The 26,351-nt window shown below is 32.7% G+C and overlaps 1 protein-coding gene across 4 annotated transcripts in view; it reads right to left on the bottom strand.

Moving 5' to 3' along the window:
• The window catches only part of sli (slit guidance ligand), an 833,494-nt gene that overhangs the window by 45,724 nt on the left and 761,419 nt on the right, over positions 1 to 26,351 (bottom strand). For 3 of the 4 annotated variants that reach the window (XM_081762100.1, XM_081762119.1, XM_081762126.1), the window contains 2 exons: positions 12,371 to 12,534; positions 1,446 to 1,596 (listed from right to left, as the gene is read on the bottom strand). In XM_081762100.1, coding sequence (XP_081618226.1) covers positions 1,446 to 1,596; positions 12,371 to 12,534 — 315 coding nt within the window. The remainder of the gene's footprint in view (positions 1 to 1,445; positions 1,597 to 12,370; positions 12,535 to 26,351) is intronic. The other variant, XM_081762110.1, reaches the window with a different exon arrangement.

Raw genomic sequence — 26,351 nt, 5'->3', positions numbered from 1 at the left:
TTTAAAACACATCTTGAAAGATATAATACAAGGATTGTTGTTAGAGTGTATAACAAAATAAAATTACAGATTGAAAACAAACACAATAAGTTTGGCTGTAACTGTTGCTACTGAAAATTACCACTGCTTACAAAAATGGTTAAACTTTAATACTCAGAGAAATCGTGTGCATCAGCAAAAGGAGTGGTCTCAGTTTCCTAAGAAATTTGATATTTTTCAAATTCTCAAATTCTCATGCTTTATTATTAAAAAAATATTATTAAGTTCAACCACTAGGAAATTGTGTAAGATTTTGGGAGTGGTTTCCAATTTATATTTCTTTTAAATGCATAAGGTGTCAAAATTAAAACATATCATACAACTTTTTTATGTTCTCTGAAACACCAACGTCAACATTCAGTTCCACACACTCAGTTCCTTAGCATGCCAACTCCTGAAAATTTGAGATGGAAAACTAGTCGTTGCTCCTGTAAAATTGAGAAGTTCAATTTTGAAAGTCGAAACAGTAGATATGAAAAGCTTATCTAGAAATATATATATAAATAATGACCAAATAATTAGGGATGGGTGTACTTGCTAAACTTTGCCAGTCTGTGAGAATTGGTGAAGAGAATATTGTTTGCTATTAAGTATATTTTAATGAAATGTAAAATTGTCATTTCTTCTATGTATTCAAAGTCAACTGAATTGCGCAATTATTACACTGCATATGTTGTTCAAACATAATTACTGAGTATCGTATTAAATGATTCTTTTAAAATAAATGACGATTTAAAACATGTTTTAAGTAAATTCTCAGTAGACTGCCATGTTGTAAAATGTTGAAAACAGAACGTATAGAATGATATGTTCTTGAATGAAGTGATATACAGATAAGTAGGGCAAATGAAGAAGAATGAAGCATCTTTTTATCTGAATTTTTTGTACCAGAAGAGTAAAATGGCAATTCTCACTTCCACGGTCTGCTTACGCAAACAACTTTAGAATTCAGGGCAGCGAATAGCGTTCTGAAGCAAGATTATCAACAGTAAGTAGTTAGTTTCCGTAATCGAAATCACGTAAATTGCTTTTGAGATTTAGAAATATCGTTTAGTGAAACACTTGTACTTATTCTCAAGTTACTCTTCGAGTTTCTGCTTATTTAGTTATCTTTATAATATTAATTTATTTAATTTATTCGTTAACAAAATTTCAGGTACAACCTAAGGCCAATGCATATTGGAAAATGTTAGATTTTGTCTTCGTTATAATCAATATTCAAAGTGATGAAGCTAATTCTTCTTCTTTGTAGATGTATTACAATGTGCATATTTTCACACGACTGAAGCAAATTTTGTAATAGCGTTCCTCACATTTTTGTTATGACATTCGTTATACTTCGAACAGTGATTACAACCTAATCCCCATTTGCAAAGGTGATTAAAAAAAAAATCTATTATACTTACAGTTCGGTTGTGTACATTGGGATGTCCTTTGGTACTTCCTTCAAGCCTCTAGCCGAGCAGTCGACAACTGTTCCTTCACAGGAGCAACCTTCCGGACACGCGTTGTCTATCATACACTCCCCTGCAAATTTGGTTCGAAATTCTTCCGAACCTGACAGCAAGAAACGAAATAAAGCACAAAAGGCAGTCGTCGAAGCTTTCGTTAAGACTTCTCTTCATCAAATTCATATATATTACACTGATATTTAAAAATAAATAAAATAAAAGAAAGCGTAACCGGTTCTTTTTGTTTTCAACGTCCGTATAAATATCGATGAAGAGCGCATCAAATACTATAATGCGACAGTACCAGTAATGTTGTACATCTTGCAATACACTAAATTATACATTTTCTAATCACAGTTTAGTATAGGAAAACAAACACCAATTGACACTCTCAGAAAGCTTTTATTTAATATATGTGGTACATTTTAAGCTCAATAATGGAGCTGTTTATCAATCTTATCCATTGGCAACAAAAACGATAATAACTAATGCACTAAATTGATCCGTTTTTATATCCTTAATTTGAAAGTAGAACGTCTCAGTCTGTGAGTAATGCTATACAAATCACCCCGGTTACCTGTATTGCTCTGTCTGCTTGGCACTAATAGATGTAGGTCTTAATTAAATACGATTTTAACCTATAGCTTACAGCGAGCCGAAGGCTTGGGAGAACAACTAGTATTAATGCCAGATATTAGTATTAGATATTAGATAACTACTATCCTTTCACGCCCTTTTCGTAGGAATAATAAGATATATTTATTAATAGAACAGAACTAGTTCTATAGGCGTTATTCATAGTAATCTAATAGAAATGCAATACCTTCGAGAAAAAACCTGCCTTCCCTATTAGTTACAAATCAGAAAATAAATCTTCTATTCAAAGAAAAGATACTGCATTTAGTTAAATTTATGAAGCTTTAAATTATGAAATTAAGATCTCAATGAAGGAAGATAGGGAAGTGCTAAAAACGAAAGTTCATCAATTAAATAAATGAATCATTAACATTTCTCTAAACATTCAAATGGACTGACCGAATATACTTGATTTCGAAGATTTTACAAAAGAAAAATGCAATAATGGGGCCACCTGGGGAAAACATTTATAAATTATAATTAAGCGGTACTAAATTATAATATAAATATTATATTATGTTATATTTATAATATTATATTATAAATTATAATTAATAATTCTAATTAGATGACTAAAAAAGGCATTTCTGGAAGTAATTAAATGAAACCTACAAAACAAAATAATCCAGTTTTTAATCTTATTATACTAAATTTCAACACATTAATGCGATTTTAACATTAGGAAAATTGTGTTTAAGTTATATTTTTCCTATAGACCCTATATATTTTATCTTCCGATAACTTGCTTCCAATTTAAACACATTTTTAAGTAAAAGTACTAACAGACATTACTTTCGAACATGTAAATGTTTTGATTGTTCTTTTTAAAAAGTCAGTACTAGGCACTGTGATTATCTTTATTCATTTGCTCATTATTCTTAAGCACGTAGTACCAGGCTCTACCGATTAAATATATTGCTTTGTTCATTGTTCAGTAAAAGTATTAACGGATTAAATGTATTCCTTTGTTTATTTTTCTTTAGCAAAAGTATTAATTTATCAGACATTTCTTTCGAACATGTTCGTTCTTTTATTCGTTACTCTTTAGAAAAAGTAATAATAGCCATTGCTTTTTGAATGCGTTTGTTTCTTTGTTCACTATTCTTAAAAAAAAAAATAGTAACAGACATAACTCTTTAAATATAATCCTTGTAATATAATCCTTGAAGTATTATTTTTAGGTAAAAGTACTAACAGGCATTACTTTCGAACATGTTTGTCTTTTCGTTCATTGTTCTTTAGTAAAACTAATAACAGGCATTGCTCTTTGAATATGTTAATTGCTTTGTTTGTTATTCTTAAATAAAAGTAATAACGGACATTACTTTCGAACATGTTCGTCTTCTTATTCATGGTTCTTCAGTAAAAGTAACTGTTGTTTGAATATATTTGTTTCTTTGTTCATCACTCTTTAAGTAACAGTAGTAGCAGACAATTACTTTCAAACATGTTCGTTCTTTTGTTCACGGTTCTTCAGCAAATGTGATAACGGGAACTAGTTTTTGAATATATTTATTCATTATTCTTAAGTAACAACAGGCTTTACTGTAATCATTTGTTAATTTTTCTTAAGCCATAGTAGGCCTACTAACATACATTACTTTCAAATATGTTCATTCGTTTATTTATTGTTCTTCAGTAAAAGTAATAACAGGCACCACTGTTGAACATGTTTCCTCCTTTGTCTATTATTAATAAGTAAACGTGCTTATAGGTACTTGCTGGTTGAGGTTATTTGTATCTTTGTTAATTATCCTTAAACAAAAGTACTAATAGGCAATCAGACTTTGAATATTTCTGTCCTTTTGTTTATTGCATTAGTATTTATTTTTTGCACTAATGAACTCGAGAAATGTAATTATTTAAACACAACGATCGAAAGCAAACATACTGGCACTCGATATCACGGACTATTATCTTGAAGAAAAGAACCGGTTGCGTAACTTAACTATAAAACTAAATGAATGTTGTCTAATACACCTAGAATCACACAGAAATAGACTTAAAGTAAACTAAGCAAGTGAAAGATTTGTACAGCCTACAAATACAATGTTTTATTAATAATTTTCATAGTCTCGTCACGTAACAATAAATCGCTTACAACAGAGCACGAAATTTTAGGTCTGAATCCAGTTGCCAGATCAGATAGTTTGCTGTTTGGGAAACAAAGTAAAGGCCAAGTGCCTACCGAAAATTTCGAGTTGATTTAGAGAATAACAACCACAATTTGTTAATACAAATTGTCGATTAAAAAAAAAAAAAAAAACAGAGCAGCGCTTACTTGGTTCGGTTAAAAACGTACGAAAACTTAATTTTAATAGTAATACTTTATTCCTGTAAACAGTCTTGTAGAATTAAAAATTACGTCCGCCTCTGCAAATGTACAAAATATTTATTTAAATTGATATTTATTTACAATTTTAACATCTGTATATGTACGGTCACCCTGCAGAATTGGCAATCCCATATACAAATTGAACAATTTTGCCAATGAAATCGTAATATGTGTGAATGGACGGGTTAGAATAGAAAATCATAGTCTTTATAAATTACAGAATAATACTTCAGTTTCCTCTGAAAATATCATTAAAAAATTTGCGTAGAAGTAATCTAGTCTTTATAGCTGACTTGTAGTCAGGGCTGCAGAGCAATGACAGTTAATTTCTTGGGTATGTGGTGACGTACTTCCACAGTTCTCTTGGGTACGTACTAATATATACATATATTACAATGTAGAGTGGTAAGTGTAAGACATATATACACAATATTGTTTGGCATATAGATCTGAACACGAGATAAGAACCCTCGATTTCAATCCTGACTGTAGTAAAGTCGCCAGGAATAGTTCATATCTCCTTCCTAGATGTTCTCTTGTTAATTGTGCACCAATCTGAGTATTGTTTTGGGTAAGAATAATATTCTCTGTACTTCTAAGAACATTGTATTCAAATTCGTCTATTTGTTCTTAAGTTATTGACAAGAGACGCAGAAGAGGCTGACCAAATTAGCTTTTGCTGACTACTGTTTTGTTTTCCATGCTACTTTACGCAAAGTAAAGTTCACTACAACGCATCGTTTGAATCGAATGCTCCATTTGTCAGGGCATACTGTTTGAAGTAACTAACTTCCAAGTTTATAATATTTCGATAGACTGAAAAATATTCAATTCATTCACAATAAAGTTATATAAGACTTTTAAAAAACGAAACTTCGAGATTTTTCAGTTTTTAATGTTATTTCTGTACCATCGGTACATTTATATTTTGCATTAGCTTCCATAATTGTATTTTTAATTTTTCTATGAAATTATTTTATATATTTAGAATAAAACAAAGCAATAGCAAATATTTAATTTAATTATAAAAGTACAGAGGCTTTCAGATTTAGGTAGGCTATAACAAACCTCTAACAGGATCGAAGATAAGTTTGAATCCAGTTTACAGCAAGCAATGCCAAAATTATACCCCCGGAGAGTTGATTTTGAAACCCTACTTTAAGATTCAGTTTTGTCTACGCAGTTGGTCACAAAATATGTAAATTTTCAAGCAAGCAAGCTATATCAGATTGGAAGAACTTTTAATTCAGTTCTAATACTCATGTGTAAGCATTCTAGGCACTGCATCTAAGAATCAACCTTTAAGCAAGTTTGCTGCAAAGTTACTTGTAATGTGATTACTAACATAATATACAGCATATTATGTATTCAGCAACACCAAAAGTAGCTCCTATCAAAATATACAATATGTGTTAATAGAAATGTAGCATATTATTGATGCAATGGATCAAAATGTAAGCTAGACTTTCTTTCAGAAACCAGTAATATTTGCATCACCAGCACAGTTCTTTCCATAGTTACTATAGAACATTAAAGAGACTTGTAATCTGATATCTCAATTAATAATTGAATTTTGAACTATTCCAATTTAAGTAGTATTTTTTTTTCTCACTTTAATTTTTACAGATCGGCGAATTTTAATATTCATACTCAACGAGTATTTTTGATTTATCACGTTCAGTTCTAAACCAAAAGGGTTGGGTACTGCCTGATGATTTTATCTGAACAATGTGTAAACAGCACATTGTCTCTTTCTGTCGTTATTTCTGATCTTATATACTTCTCCAATTGTTTGACAACAAATTAGCCAGCATTACAAATTTCATGTTCCTACTGGACAACACGTATAAATACCAAAACCTATATAGTGTCATAGTATAGTGTCGAAATAGATCAAAATTTGTTTTGGTATCACATGCATTGCTAAGCCTGTAGAGGAAACTATCAATCCCAGAATGTGAAATTCTTAACATTCACAGTAAATTCGACAACAATTGTAAACAGGCAATTATTCAGGTGAAAAATAGATATTCCATTAAAAAAAAAGCACTCTTATCTTACAAACCAAAAGCAGAGATTATTTCAATTGAATTTGTTTGGTTACATCATAATGCTTTGCAATACGAATAATGTTAATGATACACAATTTATCAGGAGTTCTAACAGTTATAGTACCATGGAAAGAACTATGTCAAGCAATGAATAATCAAATAATCTAAACAATATCTCACAAAAATATACCAAGATACTTTTTATGGTTACTAATGACGTACAATTACATTATCTATATATTATTTTCATTATCTATTTGTATTTACATTTTAAAACATGCTGTATTAATAGTAAAGCATAATGATTGAATTTTATTCATATATTTACACAATCAATATCTAGTTAAAATTTTACTCATGCTTAAAAATAGTCCCCAATGACAGTACGGCACAGAAAGGAACAGGACAGGAAATATGACTTAGCTTCTCTCAAGGAAGGTTGTACAAAATATATGTAAAGAAATAACAAGACTAAAATACATATACTTTGAAGTTAAGTATGTATATCAAAAATTCTGTTGCAAAAACAAATTCATGTGATTAAAAAGCTTTCATGATATTTGAAAACTGAAATTTAAAATACTGTAAAAAAAAGTTGTGTTTTGTTTTATAATTACTTTCTAATGTTTGTAGATACTTAAGAATAGATAAGAATATTGTGTTTAATGGTTGTACTGATTTACAAAATGGATACATATAAATAACATTTACCTTTCGTAATAAGTAATGCTTTAAATTTAACATAATGGCTTACTTAAGATAACAATATCCATGAAAAAATCGTATTAAATAAAAGCGAGTATTAAATGCAACTTTATTGTTTTCATAATTATAATTAATTAACCTGATTTATTTTTTAAAAAAAATATATTCTGCGACCTGAGATATTATTTGAAAGTTTTATACAGTAATACAAAGTCTTACACTTTAATATGATTACTCAAAATAAGAAAACAATACAAAATAACATACGTACTTATGTGACAAATGTAATTTATCTAAATTTGTGTGTAATAAAATCCTGTTTAATGAAAAAACTACAAAGAAAATTATACATTATTTTAATTGAAACAACATATTTCAGTGTATGAGATAATACTTAACATATTTTATTTTATTTTATTTAACATTTCTCATTAGTTTCCATTAGTTATGTTTTCATTTGAGAAGATGATGTAGTGTAGTAATTAATGAATTACGAATTACAGTTGTAATACGTTACAAACACATTATTAAGTTTAGTGAAAAACTTCTGTGAGTTAATTATGAAGTCAAGCAGTGGTGGAGATAGAGAGATAGGTATAGTGTCTGTTTGAAGAGCTAAAATTAATAACATATATGCTTTTCTTTCTAGCTTTTAATATTTTCTGTTTCTTGGTATGTTACAAATCCAATACCATTATGACCAAAGACACACATGTTTATCATTTGGTTATTGGAAATTCCTTACTGCATAGTACACGTGGTAATAATAAAATTAACTACCAGCATATTCACTAGAACATTGTTTATGGTTATTTATAAATAACAGGTTTATATCAAACTAAGTTCATCAACTATATATTTTTTAATTATTATCTTTCACAAAGTAACTGAAAAAAGACACGAATGTGTCTTTTCTTCTAGGTAATTTTATTTTTAATCTCTCTCGAGAAAGAACTACATAAACAATGGAGTCTCTTAAAGAAAGTCATATTGGTATAAGTTACAATTTAATTGCTATAAGCCAATGAGAAACTCTTTGTAAACAAGATTAGGATACTAGGTAAGTTCTTTTCCCACAGCTGTAGTGTAAAATTGTAGATTTACTGATGTAACTTCTTTCAAGAATCGCCACAGTGGATAAGTCGAACTAAATTTAAAGAAGGTAATAATGGTTTAATCTCAAACATTGGTTAATAACAGTTGTAAACGTTGCGAGCATTTAGCTCATAAATGAATCAAATTAACGAAGTAAGACTAAAAAATAGGGTTATCACATGTCAGAATTTATGCGGACATACCCGTATTTTAAGAGTAAAAATTTGCTTCCGCTTACATTTTCCAAAATTCCCTGCTTTGTCCGCAGTTTCTCAGCTCTAGTATACCATCAAATCAATTTCAGACATTTTCCATGTAAGAATATGTTTGTCTATTTGTATTTAAAGAACAAATTGTTAAAAAAAAAATCAGATTTACTGGAAAATATGCATAACCGAAGTCAATAAGATACTCTGTTTACGTACTCTTGTTTTGATTATTTTCCATACATTTCGATATTTATGTTTCATAATGTTTCAAAAGCAACCATGAAAGTAAAAGATAAAACTTATAATTCTTACGCCGAAACTTAATGTTTATATAACGAGTTAGCCAAATAGAAATGTGGCTAAATTTTGACATTTCAGAATATAGTAATCTAACTATGAAGTAAGTTCTTATACTTTTTGATAAAAGAATATACAACTTACGCATCTAGATTGCAAAACAGGATTGGAAGATTAGCATTTATTTTGAAAGTCTCTAAATTTAATCTGCAAAACGATTTCTGTCATTTGCTTTTATTTCATCTTCGTTTCTATTCAGAGCAGCTATATTCTGTTTCTTTCTTTTTCTTGTCGAAAATTTTGGGATATTTGTATTAATTAAAGAATAACTTGTTCGGAGGCTTTATTGCATTTTTGTCAATATTTATAATTGAAGAAGAAATCGTGTTATAAAAGCAACACAACTATAAAATTGAAGTCCTTGGCTTGGAATCACGAAGGCTTTATAAAAAACTAGCCAGTAATTTGAAATTAAGAGATGTGCGGACAATACATTTTAATCCGATCACCATTCATACTGGTTTTCTAGACCGAAGTTTGCCACATCTTTCATTAAGGAAGCTCCCCTCCAACTGTCTCCACGATACTGGGTGATCGCGTCACTGCTAACGCCATCTGTTTCTTCCCAGTAGTCACTCATCTAACACGTACGTACGTAATTTCATTTACCTCCGAAACTGATAGATCAGTGTGGATAGATTGTTCATTTATAATGGCAATTAAAAACATATTAAATGAAACAATGCGAAACATCATCTTCTCAAATGATATGAGTTTTGTTTATGCCTATAGTACTTCATTAATTAATTATAGTATTCAGTATAGTACTGCTTATAGTATTAATAAATTAAATAATTAAGTGATAAGCAAAACACGCAACGAAAACATTAATAAATACAGTTACAGCAACTTTAATTATGCGAAATCCATCATTTATATATATATTTTACTAAAAAAATTAAAACAACAAATTTAATGAAGCATTTTCTTTTTTTATTATTAAACATGTTAAAGCTTTTATTTATTTATTTACTTTTCATAAGCAGAAAAAAAGACATGTATATTACACACGTAATTAGTGCAACACATAAACATTTAGAGTGCTTGTACTTAGGTATTATGGAGTTAGATGTGTGGTTTGTGTTGTTGTTTATAATGCAAGCTAGTAACAGTGTACAGTTTAATATGCATGCGTATTAATGTTAAAAGAAATAAATAATAATAAAAAAATAACTATGTACAAGAATGGCGACACATGTTAAAATTACAAACAATAAATTATTTTGTAGAAACAACTAAAGCAGAATTAGTTTTTCTTAGCAGAAATAAATAAAATGAATAATGTAGTACATAGAAAGCACTACATTGGTTGAAGTAAGTAGATAGTTATTGACAAGAAACGAAACACAAGTTGCATATGAAAAAAACAAATGTTTACGGTTCTGATATATCAAACATCAAAATGCAGTTTAGTTGAAGAGATCCGATCAATGTCTCATATCGCTTGAGCTGTCAGTTAATGGTAAAAGTTAAAATATACCTTACTATTTTCTATAATGGCTTGAGGTTATTGACAGAAACTAGAGCTTCCATAGAAGTGAAGAATACCTTTTAAGTTATTCAAGAAGAAGAAGAAGAAGAAGAATTTCTCACACTGCATATGTTTTAAATATATCGTTGATGTCCGCAGACACTCACTAAATGATGAAGCACGTACTAATGACATACTTTTTTTTTTTAATTCTGCTAGTACTCTTATTGTTGTACTAATACCTAAGTACTTCGTTTGCTATTAAATTAAGAAATAACGTTAAATAAAAGAATGATTCACTACCCGAGTCCAATCGAAATATCCTAAAAGTGTTTTTGGATCCAAAGATTCAATATATTTCAATTAAAATGTGTTTGTACGCCTTATATCTGGAGAACTACATATAGTGTAGCCAAACCCAAACTATCACTTAACTCAGTATGATATGCTTATTCGGTATATATATAAAAAAAAAAAAAACTCGATTTAGGAACCGTTCAAAAATTTTGTGGCCCTGAGCCAAAAACTAATTATTGACCAAGATGACAATCTTTTGATGCATTTTTCTTGATCATCCTTAAAATTCTTGGCCAAGGTAGCAATCTTTTGATCCATTTTTTTGGATCATTCCTAAAATTCTTGTTTAGTAATAGCCCGAAATTTCCTTAAGGAATATAAGAAATAATTCTTATCACATTTATATTCTTTTACCTCTTTTGGGATGAAACCATTTCTATGAATATTTATTAGTACACGTATATTAATAGCAATACAATACCAAATAAATAATAATTTATTTAAATATATTAAATCCGAAATCCATTAAACACAAAGAAACGTGTCTTAAAGGTGTATGAACTCAAAATATCTCATTTTAAGCCCAACAAATCAATGTTCTCCAAATCTTAATCCAATCTAGTAAGATAATGGATAGTATCTCATTTTAATTCAGTTTGTTATGAATATGGAAGTTAAAGAAAAAAAGAAAAAGAAAAATGCGTAATAGTTGAATTTTTCATCTGGTTTTTAAACAAGTTAGACCCACAAAGGTCAATAACTTTCCAAAAGGAAGAGAGAAAAATGCACTGCTTAAAACAACACGTATTTTTATCCTTTTAAACTTCGTTGCGTATATATATATATGATAACAAAGAAGTCACCCAACGCTGTTGCACTTTTGTTTTACAGTGCCCACCAAGAAATTACATGCTATTATGTCATTTAATTACAGGGTGGGGAATTTGCAGTTATCCTTATTATGTAATAGTATTGTACAGTTTGTGAATTTTAAATTGCAGAAGAACGCCTACCAGCTTTTTACAAAGTATGCACAAATAAGCAACATAATAACTATATAGAGACTGTAGTTATACTTTGAGCATACATTCTGCCTTATATTCTTTTTGTTGAAGAAAATAATTTGCTGGGTGTGAAGGATGTGGGATTCAGAGTACATGCTAGACGTCCAAAACCCAGAAAGAAACATCATCAACGTGGGAAGTCCTCCAAAGAAAGAAAGAAAAAAAAAAGCAATATAACTGAACATCATTGATTTCAACACCTTTCGAATAAGTCACGGCCAACTCCTGTAGCAAAGAGGATGAATTGTTAGGGAGTACACATAAATTCATTTATCTGAGGTAAATGGCCGTGTGTTTATATGGAAGGTAGGACATATATGTTACGAGTATGTTTGTGTGCCCACGTGTTACACGTGGGCGAAAACAATCGCCGATATGACTTGTGTTTCGTTTCAAGTATCCAAAGGTGTGTCCGGATACGCAGACAGCAGGGAGTCAAGGAGTCCAAGACTTTCGAGTTGAGTGAGGATTGTGATAAACAATGACACAACACACACACACACACACACACACGCACACACGCACGTAGGTACAGGTATTTTATACAGTGTGTGAAGTACTGTGTAAGTTGAAAGGGAGTAGTTTGATAAGGTTTATATAAAGCAAAGAGAAAGAATGAAGGCCAGCGAGTACCGTACTTATCAAATGGGGATAGCTTACCCTTACATTTGAATTTCTCATCCTTCATGGCTTCAATGCGTCGCCGCTGCATGCGTTTTGGTGTCTCGCATCTTGCTCCTGAGGTTTCAATGGGATTTTTGTGAAGGTATTCTGCCAACCATCGGAGATTGCAGTCGCAAATAAAGGGATTGCGTGCCAGATGTCTGTAAGAAGATAGACAAATCATTATGAATTGTAGCCTATATTTATTTAAAAATGTATACACAAGGTTGAATTTTACAGAAGGTTGATTAGAGGCCCTGATAGAAGGTAAAATAATTTTTGATTATAATAAGATGCATATCTATCTGCCAATATTTATTTAGCTGCTTACTATTTAGGTTCACGTCCCACAGTTAGCAGTTTAATACCTATTGAGATCTCCTACAGAATCAAATCAAAAGCTTCTGGATTCAGTGTGGTCGTGAACACGAAAGGTGATCACGGTTTCAATTCTCGGTCTTTTATTATTATTATATATATATATATATATATATATATATATATATATATATATATATATATATATATATATATATATATATAGATAGATAGATAGATAGATAGATAGATAGATATATATAGATATATATATATATACCATTTCATCAATTATTTCATAATTCATTTACGTTTATCATCCGCCATATTTATCCTACACAGTATGTTCCGAAGTCTCATGGGACGCCACAAAATTTTAAGAATTTTAAAAATAAATGCTATGCCAGGGCGCAAAACTTCAAGGTTAGACGCAATCGCTAAATCAGAAAGGATGGTCACCAGTATCTTTCACGTACAAATTATGAGAGGTTCCCCCTCCCAACGGCCTTTGGTGTGACAAAGAAAGAGATTACATTAGGCATAAAATTTCAAAACTAGACAATTAGATTCAGGATAATTAGTTTTGAACTGGACAATTCATATACATGTTAAAAAATATCTTACTTAAGACTTCACCTTTGTGTAACGCTCTGTTTCTGCACTGAAGTACCAGTTGTCGATTGCAGTTTTCGGATCAAAGGCCTAAAGTGAAGGGCCATTGATGGAAGTTCTCAGCAAATCATCCAGTGTGTCAGTTTTCAGTTAATTTCTGTAGGCGGTCTTAACTCTGTTGAGACTATTGAAGCCTCTCTCATATGAAGCAGTAGAAGTTTTCACTGTAAATCTTTGTTGTGAAGACTTTACAATACGTATTTTCTCTCACTCAATGACAATTATTTTCGTGCGAAACAGAGTGTGCAGCCCTATGTGTTGAGGCACACACAATTCCTACTGAACACTGGTCGCCAGCTTTAAATTTCTAGTCGCCAATGGCGACCGGAAATTTTGCGCCCTGTGCTATGCCGTTCAAAAAAGTCTAGATTTTATACGATAAATCTTATTTTTACTATACAGCCCTTAATTATAAAAGACATGCTGTACCAGTCAGCTCCTGTTGCGAAAAACTCAGTTGTAACAACCTAACTCGAATGTGTTACGATGTCATGAGTGTTCAGTGAAGTGTGTCACCTGACAAAAAAGGTTGGAAATCCAACTCCTTATCAACATTTTATTTGCCCGGTTCTTTTCCGTTCTTGATTTTCATTCAATTATTGCAAAAAGTGGTAACTCTATATAATAATAATAATAATAATAATAATAATAATAATAATAATAATAATAATAATAATAATAATAATAATAATAATAATAATAATAATAAATTCATTTCGTCAGCCTTGATTTCTTCATAATCTATGTAACTTTTCAACATTTTCATTGTATTAAATTTATCGAGACATCTGACGGAAACAACTTCAATTACAACAAGGTCTTCTTCTTATACTTAAAGTAGAACGTTAAAAAGCCCGTGGGTTGAAACTGTCATGTAAACGATATATTTCAATTGATTCTCCAACCCATTCAATAAGGTTATAACATACAAATTTATTACATCTTACAACAGCCACACAACTTATCATACATGACGTTATGGGTTACAAACCTGAAATAAAGAGATTATTAAAAAAAACTTTTCACTAGCTGTTTGTATGTCTTACTTCTGAACTGTTATATTGTCAAGGCATGTGTTCTTCATTCAATATTTGAATAGAAAAACGATGCTTTGAATTCGTTTCATATGATCAAGACATGTAAACATACATCCTATTAATAACGAAGTTTTATTTTTAAAGAAATAATGTATTCTAACACGACAATGATCCATATATTACATAGTTACATTTCTGGTTATTAACGAGCAGACAGGCGTTTATAATAGGAATACTTTATCAATCATGTTAAAGTTTTTTTTTTTTCCTTAAGGGTGTGTCCACCTAAAGCAGTGTTTCCAGGAAACAAGTAGAGGTTTTGAATTATCTTCAGCATATGCGATACGAATAAATATGATAGTATGTCGGAATTAATGCTTTCACAGAAATCACATTGTCCGTGTTATTTTTTCTTATACATACGTTAATAATAGTCAAATACTAGAAGAGTCATTGATGCGGTTCTGTAATTCAGATTTATTGATTGATTGATTCAACATTTAATTGAAACATAAGAATCGAGGCTATTTGTCCCCGTCACGAAAAGGCCAACGTCCGACACATAGGACTCACGATATTATTGAGAAGAGGGAGAGAAAGTGGTTGGGACATTGGCTAAGAAGGAACTGTACCATGAGGGACTGCTAAAGGGTATGGTGGCAGGAAAGAGAGGGAGCAGGCGAAGGAGACTACAATATCAAAACAGAAAAATCGTACGTGAATACGAAGAGGTTACCGGAAGACCGTGTAACATGGAAGTTTCTCAGTTGCGGCAAGTGATCTGCAAATAATGGAAGAATTGTATGAATTTATATAAAACAATGACCAAAAATAAAACCCTAAAAGTTGTAACTCTATCATAAGTTCGATGAAATCATCATCATCTTATTTATTTCCGTCTTTTCTCATACTTATATGAAGTCGGCGTTTCCGTCTTTAATTCTTTTCCTCCTATTTCTTCTATCTAGGTGTCCTCTATTTTTGCATCCCTTCTCCCTCAATTCATCCTGTATCTTGTCCTTTAATAAGCACGATAAAATAAAATAAAATAAAATAAAACAATCTATAAAAATCGAAACAGGTTGTGATAAAGCTCAAATTATATGTTTAAATAATAAAATAAATACATAACAAGAAAAGTAAATAAATAATTAATGATAATGATAATAATAAGGGTAAAACCTAAATAGAAAAACCTAAACATAAATTATTCCAAGCTAATGAATAAAAGAGAGAATACGTTCACTGAAAAAAAAATGCATCCCTTAAAACAGTTCCCAATCGGTGTGTCGCGCAATCCCATAGTGTGTATCGCGAAACTTTAGAAGTTAAAAATCAGGAAGCATTTAATAATAATTAGTTAAAATTCAATTTTGAGACTGATTGTACCAGTCAACGCCTCCACTTGTAGCAGCGTGTTATTAAGGTTTACAATATTACAATTTATATTACTATTAATATTTTTTTAAAAAAAATCAAAGAAATGTGTCGCAATAGGTTCAGTAAAGTACGTACGTCATCAGCCAAAAAAGTTTGGCAAATGCTGCCTTAAAATGTGCTCGATATGATATAACGATAATCAGATCTAATTTTCTCTGTATTTTGGATATTTTACAAAAATGTGCCGAATACTCAGCGGTAGCCAGCTCTCTTGGAAGCAAGATAATGTGGTGAGTAACGACCTACGCTACTGTAAAGATCACTCTGCCACACGCTAGCTGTACCAGATTCAAGCCCCAATAGTATTTCAGAGCCACGGTGATAGTATGTTCTGTATTTCATAGCCTCGGTGTTGTATAAGCACGCAAAACATAAAGATCAACTCACATATATAAGGCGTTGGATGGCAAAATGGCGTAACTCAGTTTTGAGATATTGTGAGATATTGAGACTTTTATTAGAATCGAGATAGAAAAAGCGGACAAAGTCGGTTCTTTGTGCTGTCATATTTTGGCCTGTGGCCTGGTCTTGTAACTCTGAGATACGCAACTTTGCCATAATTTCAAGTTCCCTTAAATTACTTAATCTCATTTTTTAAAAGGAAAAAAAAGTTACGCCACTTTGCCATCCAACGCCTCATATAATCATACAATTTCTCACACACTTTCTTAGTAGTGATACTGTGGACAGAATTAAGTCGAACTAGGCTACTTTATATGTTATTATGTAATATGAGTTGCTTATGCAAAGAAGAATAGTTACGAGTTACGAGTTACCGATAAATTAAGCATATCTCTAATATTGATTCAAATTATACCAATTTCGCTCGATCTATTAAAGTATCTTTACGGCGCAATCGATTAATTACATCTTAAAACAAATAAATCCTGGCTGAAACACCATTAAAAGATACAGAAATGAAATACATTAAATTAATTGCACTTCTGATGATACTCGTAATTATCATAGTAACCTAATAGCAGCAATAATAACTAACATCGGCTGTATATTTATCAGAGATTGTATCAGAACTTGTCTTACTGCATAGTTGGTTATTCACATCTTCAATATATTATTATTATTATTATTATTATTATTATTATTATTATTATTATTATTATTATTATTATTATTATTATTATTATTATTATTATTATTATTTTACAAAATAGCTTAATTATTTTGTTTCAAAATATAAAATGAAATTTCTATTTTCACGTCCTATGATGATAGCCTTTAGGTTAAAGCAGACAGATGATTAATAGAAGTGATTAATTATGAAGTAATCGGTAGAATGAGAACATGGAAAGAAACGGGACCCCTTCCCCCGAGAACTCACGGACACGATGTTGTCCACCACAAAGTCGCGTGACCGAGGATCGAACGAGCGATTCCTCCAATCATATTTTCAAAATAGAGTATGCTCGACTATACGTAAATAGGCATCTTCTTTAAACATCCCTCTTTACTGAAGAATTCTGTCCGGGTTCGATTCCCGGTGGGGGCACTCGGTCGGGGGGGTCCTCATTCACACCAGGTAAATGTCGGGGAGGTACCTAACTTATAGGTCCCAGGCCGCTTCCTGCCTTTCCTTTCGCCGGATAGTGTGCTCGCCGAGTGACGTCATCCCTTAAACGTGACGGAATAAATGGCCACTAGATGCCAAAAGCCCGGAAATCTAAATCCTAAATCCTGAAGAATTTTGTCTATAAACATAACAAAATGTCTTTGTCTACATTTCCATTTTTGTTCATAGCAATTAGGAATATCAAAATGTTTTGCAGGGAACTTTGTCTTGAGCTGGCAACCATGTTTCAAAGACAACTTTTTTATTATTATTATTATTTTAAAAAAAATAGTCTGTCGGTGTACGACTGTGTTCTTCAAAGTGAAGAGTTCTCTTCTTGTGTTGTATGCGTGGGCGTACATATGAGAAAAAAATGTCTGCATGTGTTAACCAATACCGAATAAATCCCAAACCTCCTGATGCGTGTACGCATATAAATAGCGGTAGTAAATGATTTTTCGTCGGGGGGAACACCTGACTACGCTAAGAGAAGAAGTTGGCGGCATATGGTTGTTAAGTTCCAATTTAATCATTTGTTGTCCGACGATGCGACGGTGAGTTTTAAGTCTAGCATTGGTGATTGCCTGCGGAACCTTCAGGTGTTTAAATGGAGGACATTACAAACGATGGGTTGACATTCTACATTTACAGTTTGGCTTTTATAATAGCATCATATATATATCTGAGCTAGCTTTCTTTTTCTCTCTATGTAAACTATTCATACAAGTGTATACTCTTTCAGTGATTGAGAAACTGGAAAAAATATTTTTTTTGAGAGAATGCTATTTGATCTCAGCTAAATAACATACAGGGGTTTGGTAAGAAGTGAACCATTAACATCTATTTTAATACGACAGCTTACTACAGTAAGTTGCAAGTAAAAATAAAATGGTTAGAGTAAATGAAACGATGATAATTGTGAATGAATGAATGAATGAAGAATAAATAAATTAAAATTCCCTGACGTTATATTCAATAAACTACCATGGGCGACCTGAACATTTTTAGTTGGGTGGTGTTCAATGGCGCCGATTTCTCTATGACTTTGAAAGGGCTTATTTAAGTTTGTCTGATATAATCTAGGAAGATCCCAATATGGATTTTGGTACGAATACGTTAGCCCAAGCAAATTTCAGGGAGCACGCTCTCTCCCCAGGGATCGACACCCATGATGATGTATAGTCCAGGTTTACTTCCAGAAAATTTTCCCGGAGGCGGGACTGAATCAAAAAATCTTAGGGCCTATACTGGGACTACTAGTACATGCCCGAGCTAGGTATGCTTTGCACGAGAGTGATACGCAATCATAATTTCATTTATCTTAGTTCGGGCAAAGGAGGAAGGAGGCTTGCATGGAGAAAACGCAACATCCATAGTCTTTATTTGTGGCTAACTACGTGGAAACTTACGTTATTGTAATTATATCGTTATTATAAATAGTGTTAATATTAATCGTTTCCATTTGGATATCTACCTGTCAGATATTTTCCAAAGTTTGGCAATTTTGTTATTAAACTCCGACTGATTCGTAATATTTTCTCTACCGAGTTCCACGAATTCAAGTGAAATTGTAGTTGACTTTTCTTTTAAATTTTTTACTTATATATTTATTTATTTAGCGTCGAACTAAGTTTACAATTCTGGCAGTGGAAAATACAGTTTGGAAACAATTGCCAACTCTCAACCCTCCGATTTGAAACGCTGTTCTGGACCCGAGTACGCAAGTTTGGCCCTAGTTGCGTCTTATGTTGTATGATAATACTTCTTCCTCTTCACTTCAGTGATTCGTTTATTTCATAATTTACTTATCAGCGTTAAAATTTTAATTGCATTTAAGACAAAATTTCCTATTGAAAATCACAACTGGAAGTTCTTGATCAGGATCGCAACTATAAAGCAGATCCTGCCTATATATATATATATATATATATATATATATATATATATATATATAAGACGCCGCGAATTAAAAATGTCTTTCACTTAACGGTCTCATATGGCGTGCGAAAATATTGGGAGTAATTTTTCATTCTCTATGTTTATCAGATGTTCTCATCAAAGGATTCCTTTTTAGCAAATCGCAAAAAAAAAAAAAAAAAAAAAATCCATATACTTGATTTAAGGTGATAGTTTATAGGAGACAACGTCTTGATGGGGAGGGGCAGAGGGGAATGAAATATAAGGACGAGAGTTAAATAAACGGACGGAACGCAGCCCTGTCAGTTGCAGGTGTCTCGTTCGGCAAGGATAAATATTTGAATCTGGCCGAAAGTTTTAAAATTGGATGCAGATGGCTTCCCACTGCCTCTCATGAAACTCTCTTTCTCCTCCCAAATCTCTCTCTCTCACACACACACACATACGGTGGAACAAGGAGATCACATAAGCAGAAAGGGTGCGGTTCCCGTGTGCGTGCAACATTTTTATATATACATATATATATTATATACGTATAGAGACGAGACTCATTTGACTGGGCGTACAGCGTGTGCCAAAAAAGAATTCATCCAATTTCTATCCATATCCTTGGATAGATAAGAATGATGAAGATGCTTGCCACAGTTGATTAAATGTTTCATCATGGAGGTCCTCGTGCGGCGTGTTTTAGTTTTATCGCCTGTGTTTGGAGTTGCACAAGTAGAGTTCTTTATTCTTACTCTATTTCTTTGGGGAAACAGTAAAGTTTTTTTTTAAATCACTTCTTAAGAAAATGTCTTTTTGCTTCAACATCCTCTCAAATGTCAGAAAATGTCTTTTTATTGTTTGTAGTGTGCTTCGAATCATGAATCGAGATTAGCAAAAGAATGTGATGGGTCAAGCAAGAGGCGTCACTTGGGAAGGGGGGGGGCAATATATTAGTCAATAGTATAGTAATATGTTAACGAAATACATGAAATTCGACTTATATTAGTAGATAATTTTCCACCCCCTTCTCCAGAGCAAAACCTGAAATGACATTCCTGAGTCAAATAATCGAATTATCATGCTATTTTTATTTATTTGTTATTTTTCTAAAAGATTATTACTTACAAATGTATAGAAGTCACACAAAATAGCATTCTAGTGGTTTTTGTATTATTACGTATTATCTGGTGTTAAAAGGAACAAACATATTAACCCTTTTCCGGGCCGTGGGAAGATATCTTCCCAAAATCATAGTGTCAAAAGTGCATTATTTAGGTTGGTGGGAATAGCATTTCCCACTTGGTTATCGTGCAGTAAGGCAGGTCGAAAATGACTCTTTTGGAGAACAAATTCCTGCTTCTGCTGACGTGATTAGCACGTACTTAGTGCGCGCCATCTGGCGTGTAGATAGTAAGCACTTTTTATTGATTTCTGTTTCCATACAATTTGATCCATACCCATTAGTATCGGGAGGGGAAGGCAAGAGGGGCATTTGCCCTCCCCTGGAAATTGAAAAACCCCTAATGTTATGCAATTTGAGGTACTTGACCGCCCCTCCCTAACCTAACCTAACCTAACCATTATTGTTCATTTTCTACTTACAATTGCTAGAGACATTTCAATCCAATTTGTTTTTGTAATTTGTTTTTGTAACAGTCTTGCTAAATTACAAGTGAGATAAATGAATTACAGCCAGAAAATATTACGAAATAATAAATAAAAAATCTTCATTCTTCTACTGTGGGAAAAGCCCCCGCTTTGAATTAGGCTCGTGGTAAGAATACTTCCCACCCCATAATCTATGGGAAATACATAGAACAAGTGGAATCCACTAACATAATATTCATATTCGCCTGGTGGAGATCTTATTTTAATAGGCATAACACAGCATCATATCTACAAAAAAAAAAAAAAAAAAAAAAAAACGGCCCGGAAAAGGGTTAATATAAACACACAATGCAGACCTTCAGAACTAGTCACCGAATATCACACCGAACAATACGATCCTGACGAAAAGCGAAAGATATCTTCAACAGCTTGCGTTCATTTTCCTATACCAGGTTTTCATTTACTGAGGGATAGTTATTGTACTCGCGGGAGGAGAGCATTTCCATTACTGTTTAAAAAAAGAAAAAAAAAACTATTTGCATTGTGGAACATTTGCACTGTAAAAGGGAAATTTTGATGTTCTAAAGGGATTTTATGCTGCTTCAGGTTGGCGACACTGACCGGAGATCAAAGATAAAGTTTTTTTTTTCTCACGAAATACGATCTCGAATTTTGCTAATTGTTTATCGTCAAAACAAACATATGTATGTCGTAATTGAATGCTCCCTTAGAATGTCATCTACTGACTAGTGAGAGAAAACATTTTATTTTTCTTTTCTGCCAGTAAGGTGCTGTCAACTAAGGAGAAATAGTGGAACACGTGCTTTGTATCCACTGAAAAATTTCATCATCTCCAGGATTAATACGACCCTTAATAACGGATATGTTTTCATGACATCCCCATGGATGTCACTGGTATTTTGCAACGGAGTATTTAATGACATCAACGTGGATGTCACTGGTATTTTGCAACGGAGTATTTTATGACATCAACGTGGATGTCACTGGTATTTTGCAACGGAGTATTTTATGACATCCCCATGGATGTCACTGGTATTTTGCAACGGAGTATTTTATGACATCAACGTGGATGTCACTGGTATTTTGCAACGGAGTATTTTATGACATCCCCATGGATGTCACTGGTATTTTGCAACGAGTATTTTATGACATCAACGTGGATGTCACCGGGTTAAGTAAACAAAGAAGACAATGAGAGATTAATACAAAGAATAACAGTCATGAGAATAATAATCCTGATAGGGTTTGCTTGACGCAAGATAAAGAGTTCAAAATGAGATTTTGTATTAGCGGCGATGAACATTAAGGTCATATTGATTGTAAAGTTCTTCAGACCATTCAATTACTTTGGGGGGAAGGGAATAGCATTCATTTGCAGTTAACTCTCAGGGAAAAAAGTTTCTAGGTTCTCTTTCAATATTACGAAATATTTTACTCATCAACGATTTCATAGACGAAAGAATTTTAATGTGCTGGCCAAGGTTAGGATCTTTAGGGGCAGTTTTCACAGGAAAATAGAAGGAAGGAAAAGGGTGCTAGAATAAGGCGAAAAAAGGGGAAAAGATTATATATTTCTCTCAACTATTTGTATAACTGTCCTTCCACTATCTAACGAAAAGATAAAACAATTTAATAGGATATAAAACATAAAGCTGTTCTACATAGCATAAAGTATCTCTTAAGCTGTTAACTGTAAGCGCGTTTGTAACTTGATGCGCTATAAAAGCAATATCTGCGTCATTTGGATCCAGAGAAATCACAAACTGTTTAATTTTGGCAAAATTCTCGCACAAGAAACAGCACGCTCAATCCATGATGATAGTGAAATTTGGAACAAAATTTTAAAAATTAGGAAGTTAAGGAAATAAATGGATAAAGGAACCAACAAGAACATCTCTCTCTCTCTCTCTCTCTCTCTCTCTCTCTCTCTCTGTATGGTCTATGGAACCCAGAGGTTGACAAAAGCTCTCCATTCACTTTTGTCCTTAACAACTGGGTCCAGTTTCTACTTTGTGTTTCTATTTCTCTGAGATCTATCTTAATATTGACCTCTCATCTGCGGCTATATATTCCTAATGGTTGAAATCGCGCCTACGTTTTCCTTACAAAGAGTGACTACTTTCTTCCACTTTGGCTGCATGTGATCTGCCCACTTGAGCCTCCTAGAATAAAGGATATATAATGACGCTCGTTTAGTTCGTGTCATTGTACAAGACGGAGGTTATAAAGGACATTATCTTTTAGGAATTTCAAACCACTCCAGGGCTTAAATATAATACAATTGGTTAGGAATTGGACAATCATTTCGCACATCGCATGGAATAGATAGACCCTTTCCCATCACATTATCTCGCTTTCAAAGAAAATGTAGTACAAACTACAGGTAACGACTAATGCATTTTCTTATCCTTACTAATATATAAGAGACCGTGTTTCTGTATGTGTCCGTCTGTCCGTCATCAATTTTCGCATCGAAAGGAGTGACACGTGACAGGGACAAATAGCCTCGATACTGACATCCTCATTAAACCCTACTGAATCAATCAATCAAGGGAGGAGTCGCCTGTAGTCACCAAATTTTGTACAAAGATTGATCTTCACCAGATCGAAACGCGAAGCCGTTTTTTTTTCCCCTTGAGGTTCTCAAAGCTATACATTATCTCAGAACTGCATCAGGTTATACAGCCAAAACTACTCTACTGTGTTGCAGGTTGCATACTATTCAGTCAGTGGAAAGAGAACCCTTTTGGTAGTTCTAAATAAAATACCACGACCGACCTGACGCTCCAATATCCAATTTTGAGAGGTTACATTTTCATCTGTTTCATATTTTTATTCATGCTTCTTTCTTAGTAGTTTTTCTTTCTTCGTTTTTTTTTCCCTTTTATTCAGATTTTCAATGTAAAATGGAGTCATACTAGCTCTATGTGATTTTTTTGTAAGTAAATAAAACAAATTTAATGCCGGGAAATGAAACATTTTCTAGGGAAGGCTAAATAGTAACCCTAACCTAACCTAACCTTACATCAATGACCAAGAAATTTAAGGTAATAAGGGTTAGGGTAACAAATTTAAAATGTTGTATGAAAGGTTCATTTTTCTTTGCATATTTTTCTTTCTTTTCGTTTCCGTGTCACACTTTAGAGATTATACACATATGAGGGATGACGTCCCTTGGCGATCAACCTACCCGGGGAAATGAAGAAGGAAGAAAGGAATGAGGAAGCTGCCTGGGACCTTTGTTACTATTAGATACCATCCCGGCATCTGCTTGATGTGAATGAGGGAAAATCTTTGTACAGGATTGCTGGCTTTTACATCTTTATGACCTTGTCTCCACCGGGAATCGAATCCGGAATTGCTCGCACTAAAGGCGAGAGTGTTAACAACTACAATACGCGGAGCCTAGGGATGCGCACGAGACGAGTCGAGACAGGATTTTCCTGACAAAATTCGAGTCGAGACACGGCTCTTCCAATAGAGAAATATACATTTTTCGAGTCGAGACATCACTTTTACTGCACATTTTCGAGACGAGGCAGGCACAAATTTTGTCTCGTGCGCATCCCTAGCGGAACCGGAAAAAAAAATGATAGACTTACTGTTTCTGGGGGATGGGGCTACAAAGTCATTTTTTCAGTGTGAAGGGAAAGAAAGACAAACGCATTCTTTCCGGAGGAAAGAACAATAAATTCTTCCTTTCTAGATGGAAGGAACAACAGGCGTCAATCCCACTAGGAACACCGGAGACGTGTCCTCCCAATAATTGTAAAACTATTTCTGTTCCCCCCCTAATATTTCAAGTATCTTAGGTCAACTACTGACCCAAAGAGGCTCAATCATGTAGCAATTTGCCACATTCACAAAACAATGTTAGAAAAAGTGGATATGAAAAAAAGTAGCAGAAAAGTTTGTTTCCAATTGTGAAAAAGGGAAGTTAGTTTTTGGCCTTATGAAGGTGAAGGTGGAGTAAACTGTAAAGTAACAAACTCTTTTTGTTTAAATAGCGAGCAGCAAAGCGAGTTTAGTTTAGCTAAATAAATAAATAATCTAATTCTTTAACTATACATTACACTAGTCGTAGGCTTGTAGAACTAAGACCTGTTTTCGAAACTACATTGTTTGTGAGGATTCACTTCACACTACCTTTTATCATTATTTTGTTTTTGACATACAGTTGGTGTCATTTAACTAAAACTGTAAAACAAGGTTGAATTTTGTTGTTTGAATAAATAAACAAACAAACTTAAGTTGTGTGTGTGTACTTTGAGTACCACATTTCCAAAAAAAAAAAAAAAAAAAGTATCAAAGGTAAAAATAAAACACCAAAGTTTTAAAGTTTTTGTTTGCTTTTTTTAAGTCAAAAAATGCTTTAAAATGCAATATACGAAGACTATTTTTTATTTTCCGAGGGAGGATCCCCAGACTCTCCTTTCCTGGGGATATTTCATGCACCCCAGTCTTCCCGGTAGTCTGTCTACCCCAAAGTTTACGTGCCGCTGACGTCAATGGAAGAAACGACAAACTTACTGTCTCTGCAATAGAATGATCTCACACACTTAGTATCATATAGACCACATTGGATAAATATAAGCATGTTATGATAATACAATCCAATGCAATCCATTTTTTTAAATTTTGGTAGGATAGGCAAGTTTAATTTTGGGTAGGCCCAGCAAGGGTCAACCTAGCGCCGTTCCTGTTACATTCCTTCCCTGTTTGAGATGATCATAATTATCAGACTTTTTTAAAAAAGTATATTTATCTCTTTAACTTCAACAAAGAACATTTTTCACAAATTGTTTCGGATCACAAGACCTTTTTTTTTTCTTTTATGGAAACTCGCTTAATTATTATTTTTCTTTTGTGTAATACACGTCAAACAAAAAGAAATTCCTTTCTTTATTTTTTCTTCATTCTCCATCTTTTTCTTCTTCTCTACCTCGTGTTTTCTTTTTTAGGGTGAAATATGAAAATCTGTCATCAGAGTCCCCCCATTAACTACTCCGTGTTTAAAGGAGGTTATGCCACCTGGAGAGCTCCTGACCTCATGTGACCGAACCCAAGTCTCATTAGTGTCTCATTAACAATCCACATGATGGCTGGCTGATCTTTTCTTTTTTCTCCCGGGCAAAAATTTCTAGTCAAACGACTTTTTCGTTTTTTGGTCACAGATACACAAAACACACATACACACACACACACAAAGATTAATGCTCCCTCTATTTTTTTATATATTTTTTAATGGTTCATTTTAAAATAAGCAAAGAATGTGAGAAGTATTCGAGAAGATTGTCACACGGCCTTGTAACAATTACAGAAAAGATGTTGTCTTTAAAGAAAGAAAGAAAAAAAAACGAAAAACTCTAGACTGGATCTTTCTGAAGGGGAATTTTTAATGACACAACGT

Source organism: Thermobia domestica, chromosome 1 (genome assembly GCF_964235325.1).
Source record: "Thermobia domestica chromosome 1, izTheDome1.hap1.1, whole genome shotgun sequence".
Classification (NCBI taxonomy): Eukaryota; Metazoa; Arthropoda; class Insecta; order Zygentoma; family Lepismatidae; genus Thermobia; species Thermobia domestica.
The sequence above is the reverse complement of the archived record's forward strand: the minus strand, read 5'-3'. Positions and strand labels throughout refer to the sequence as shown.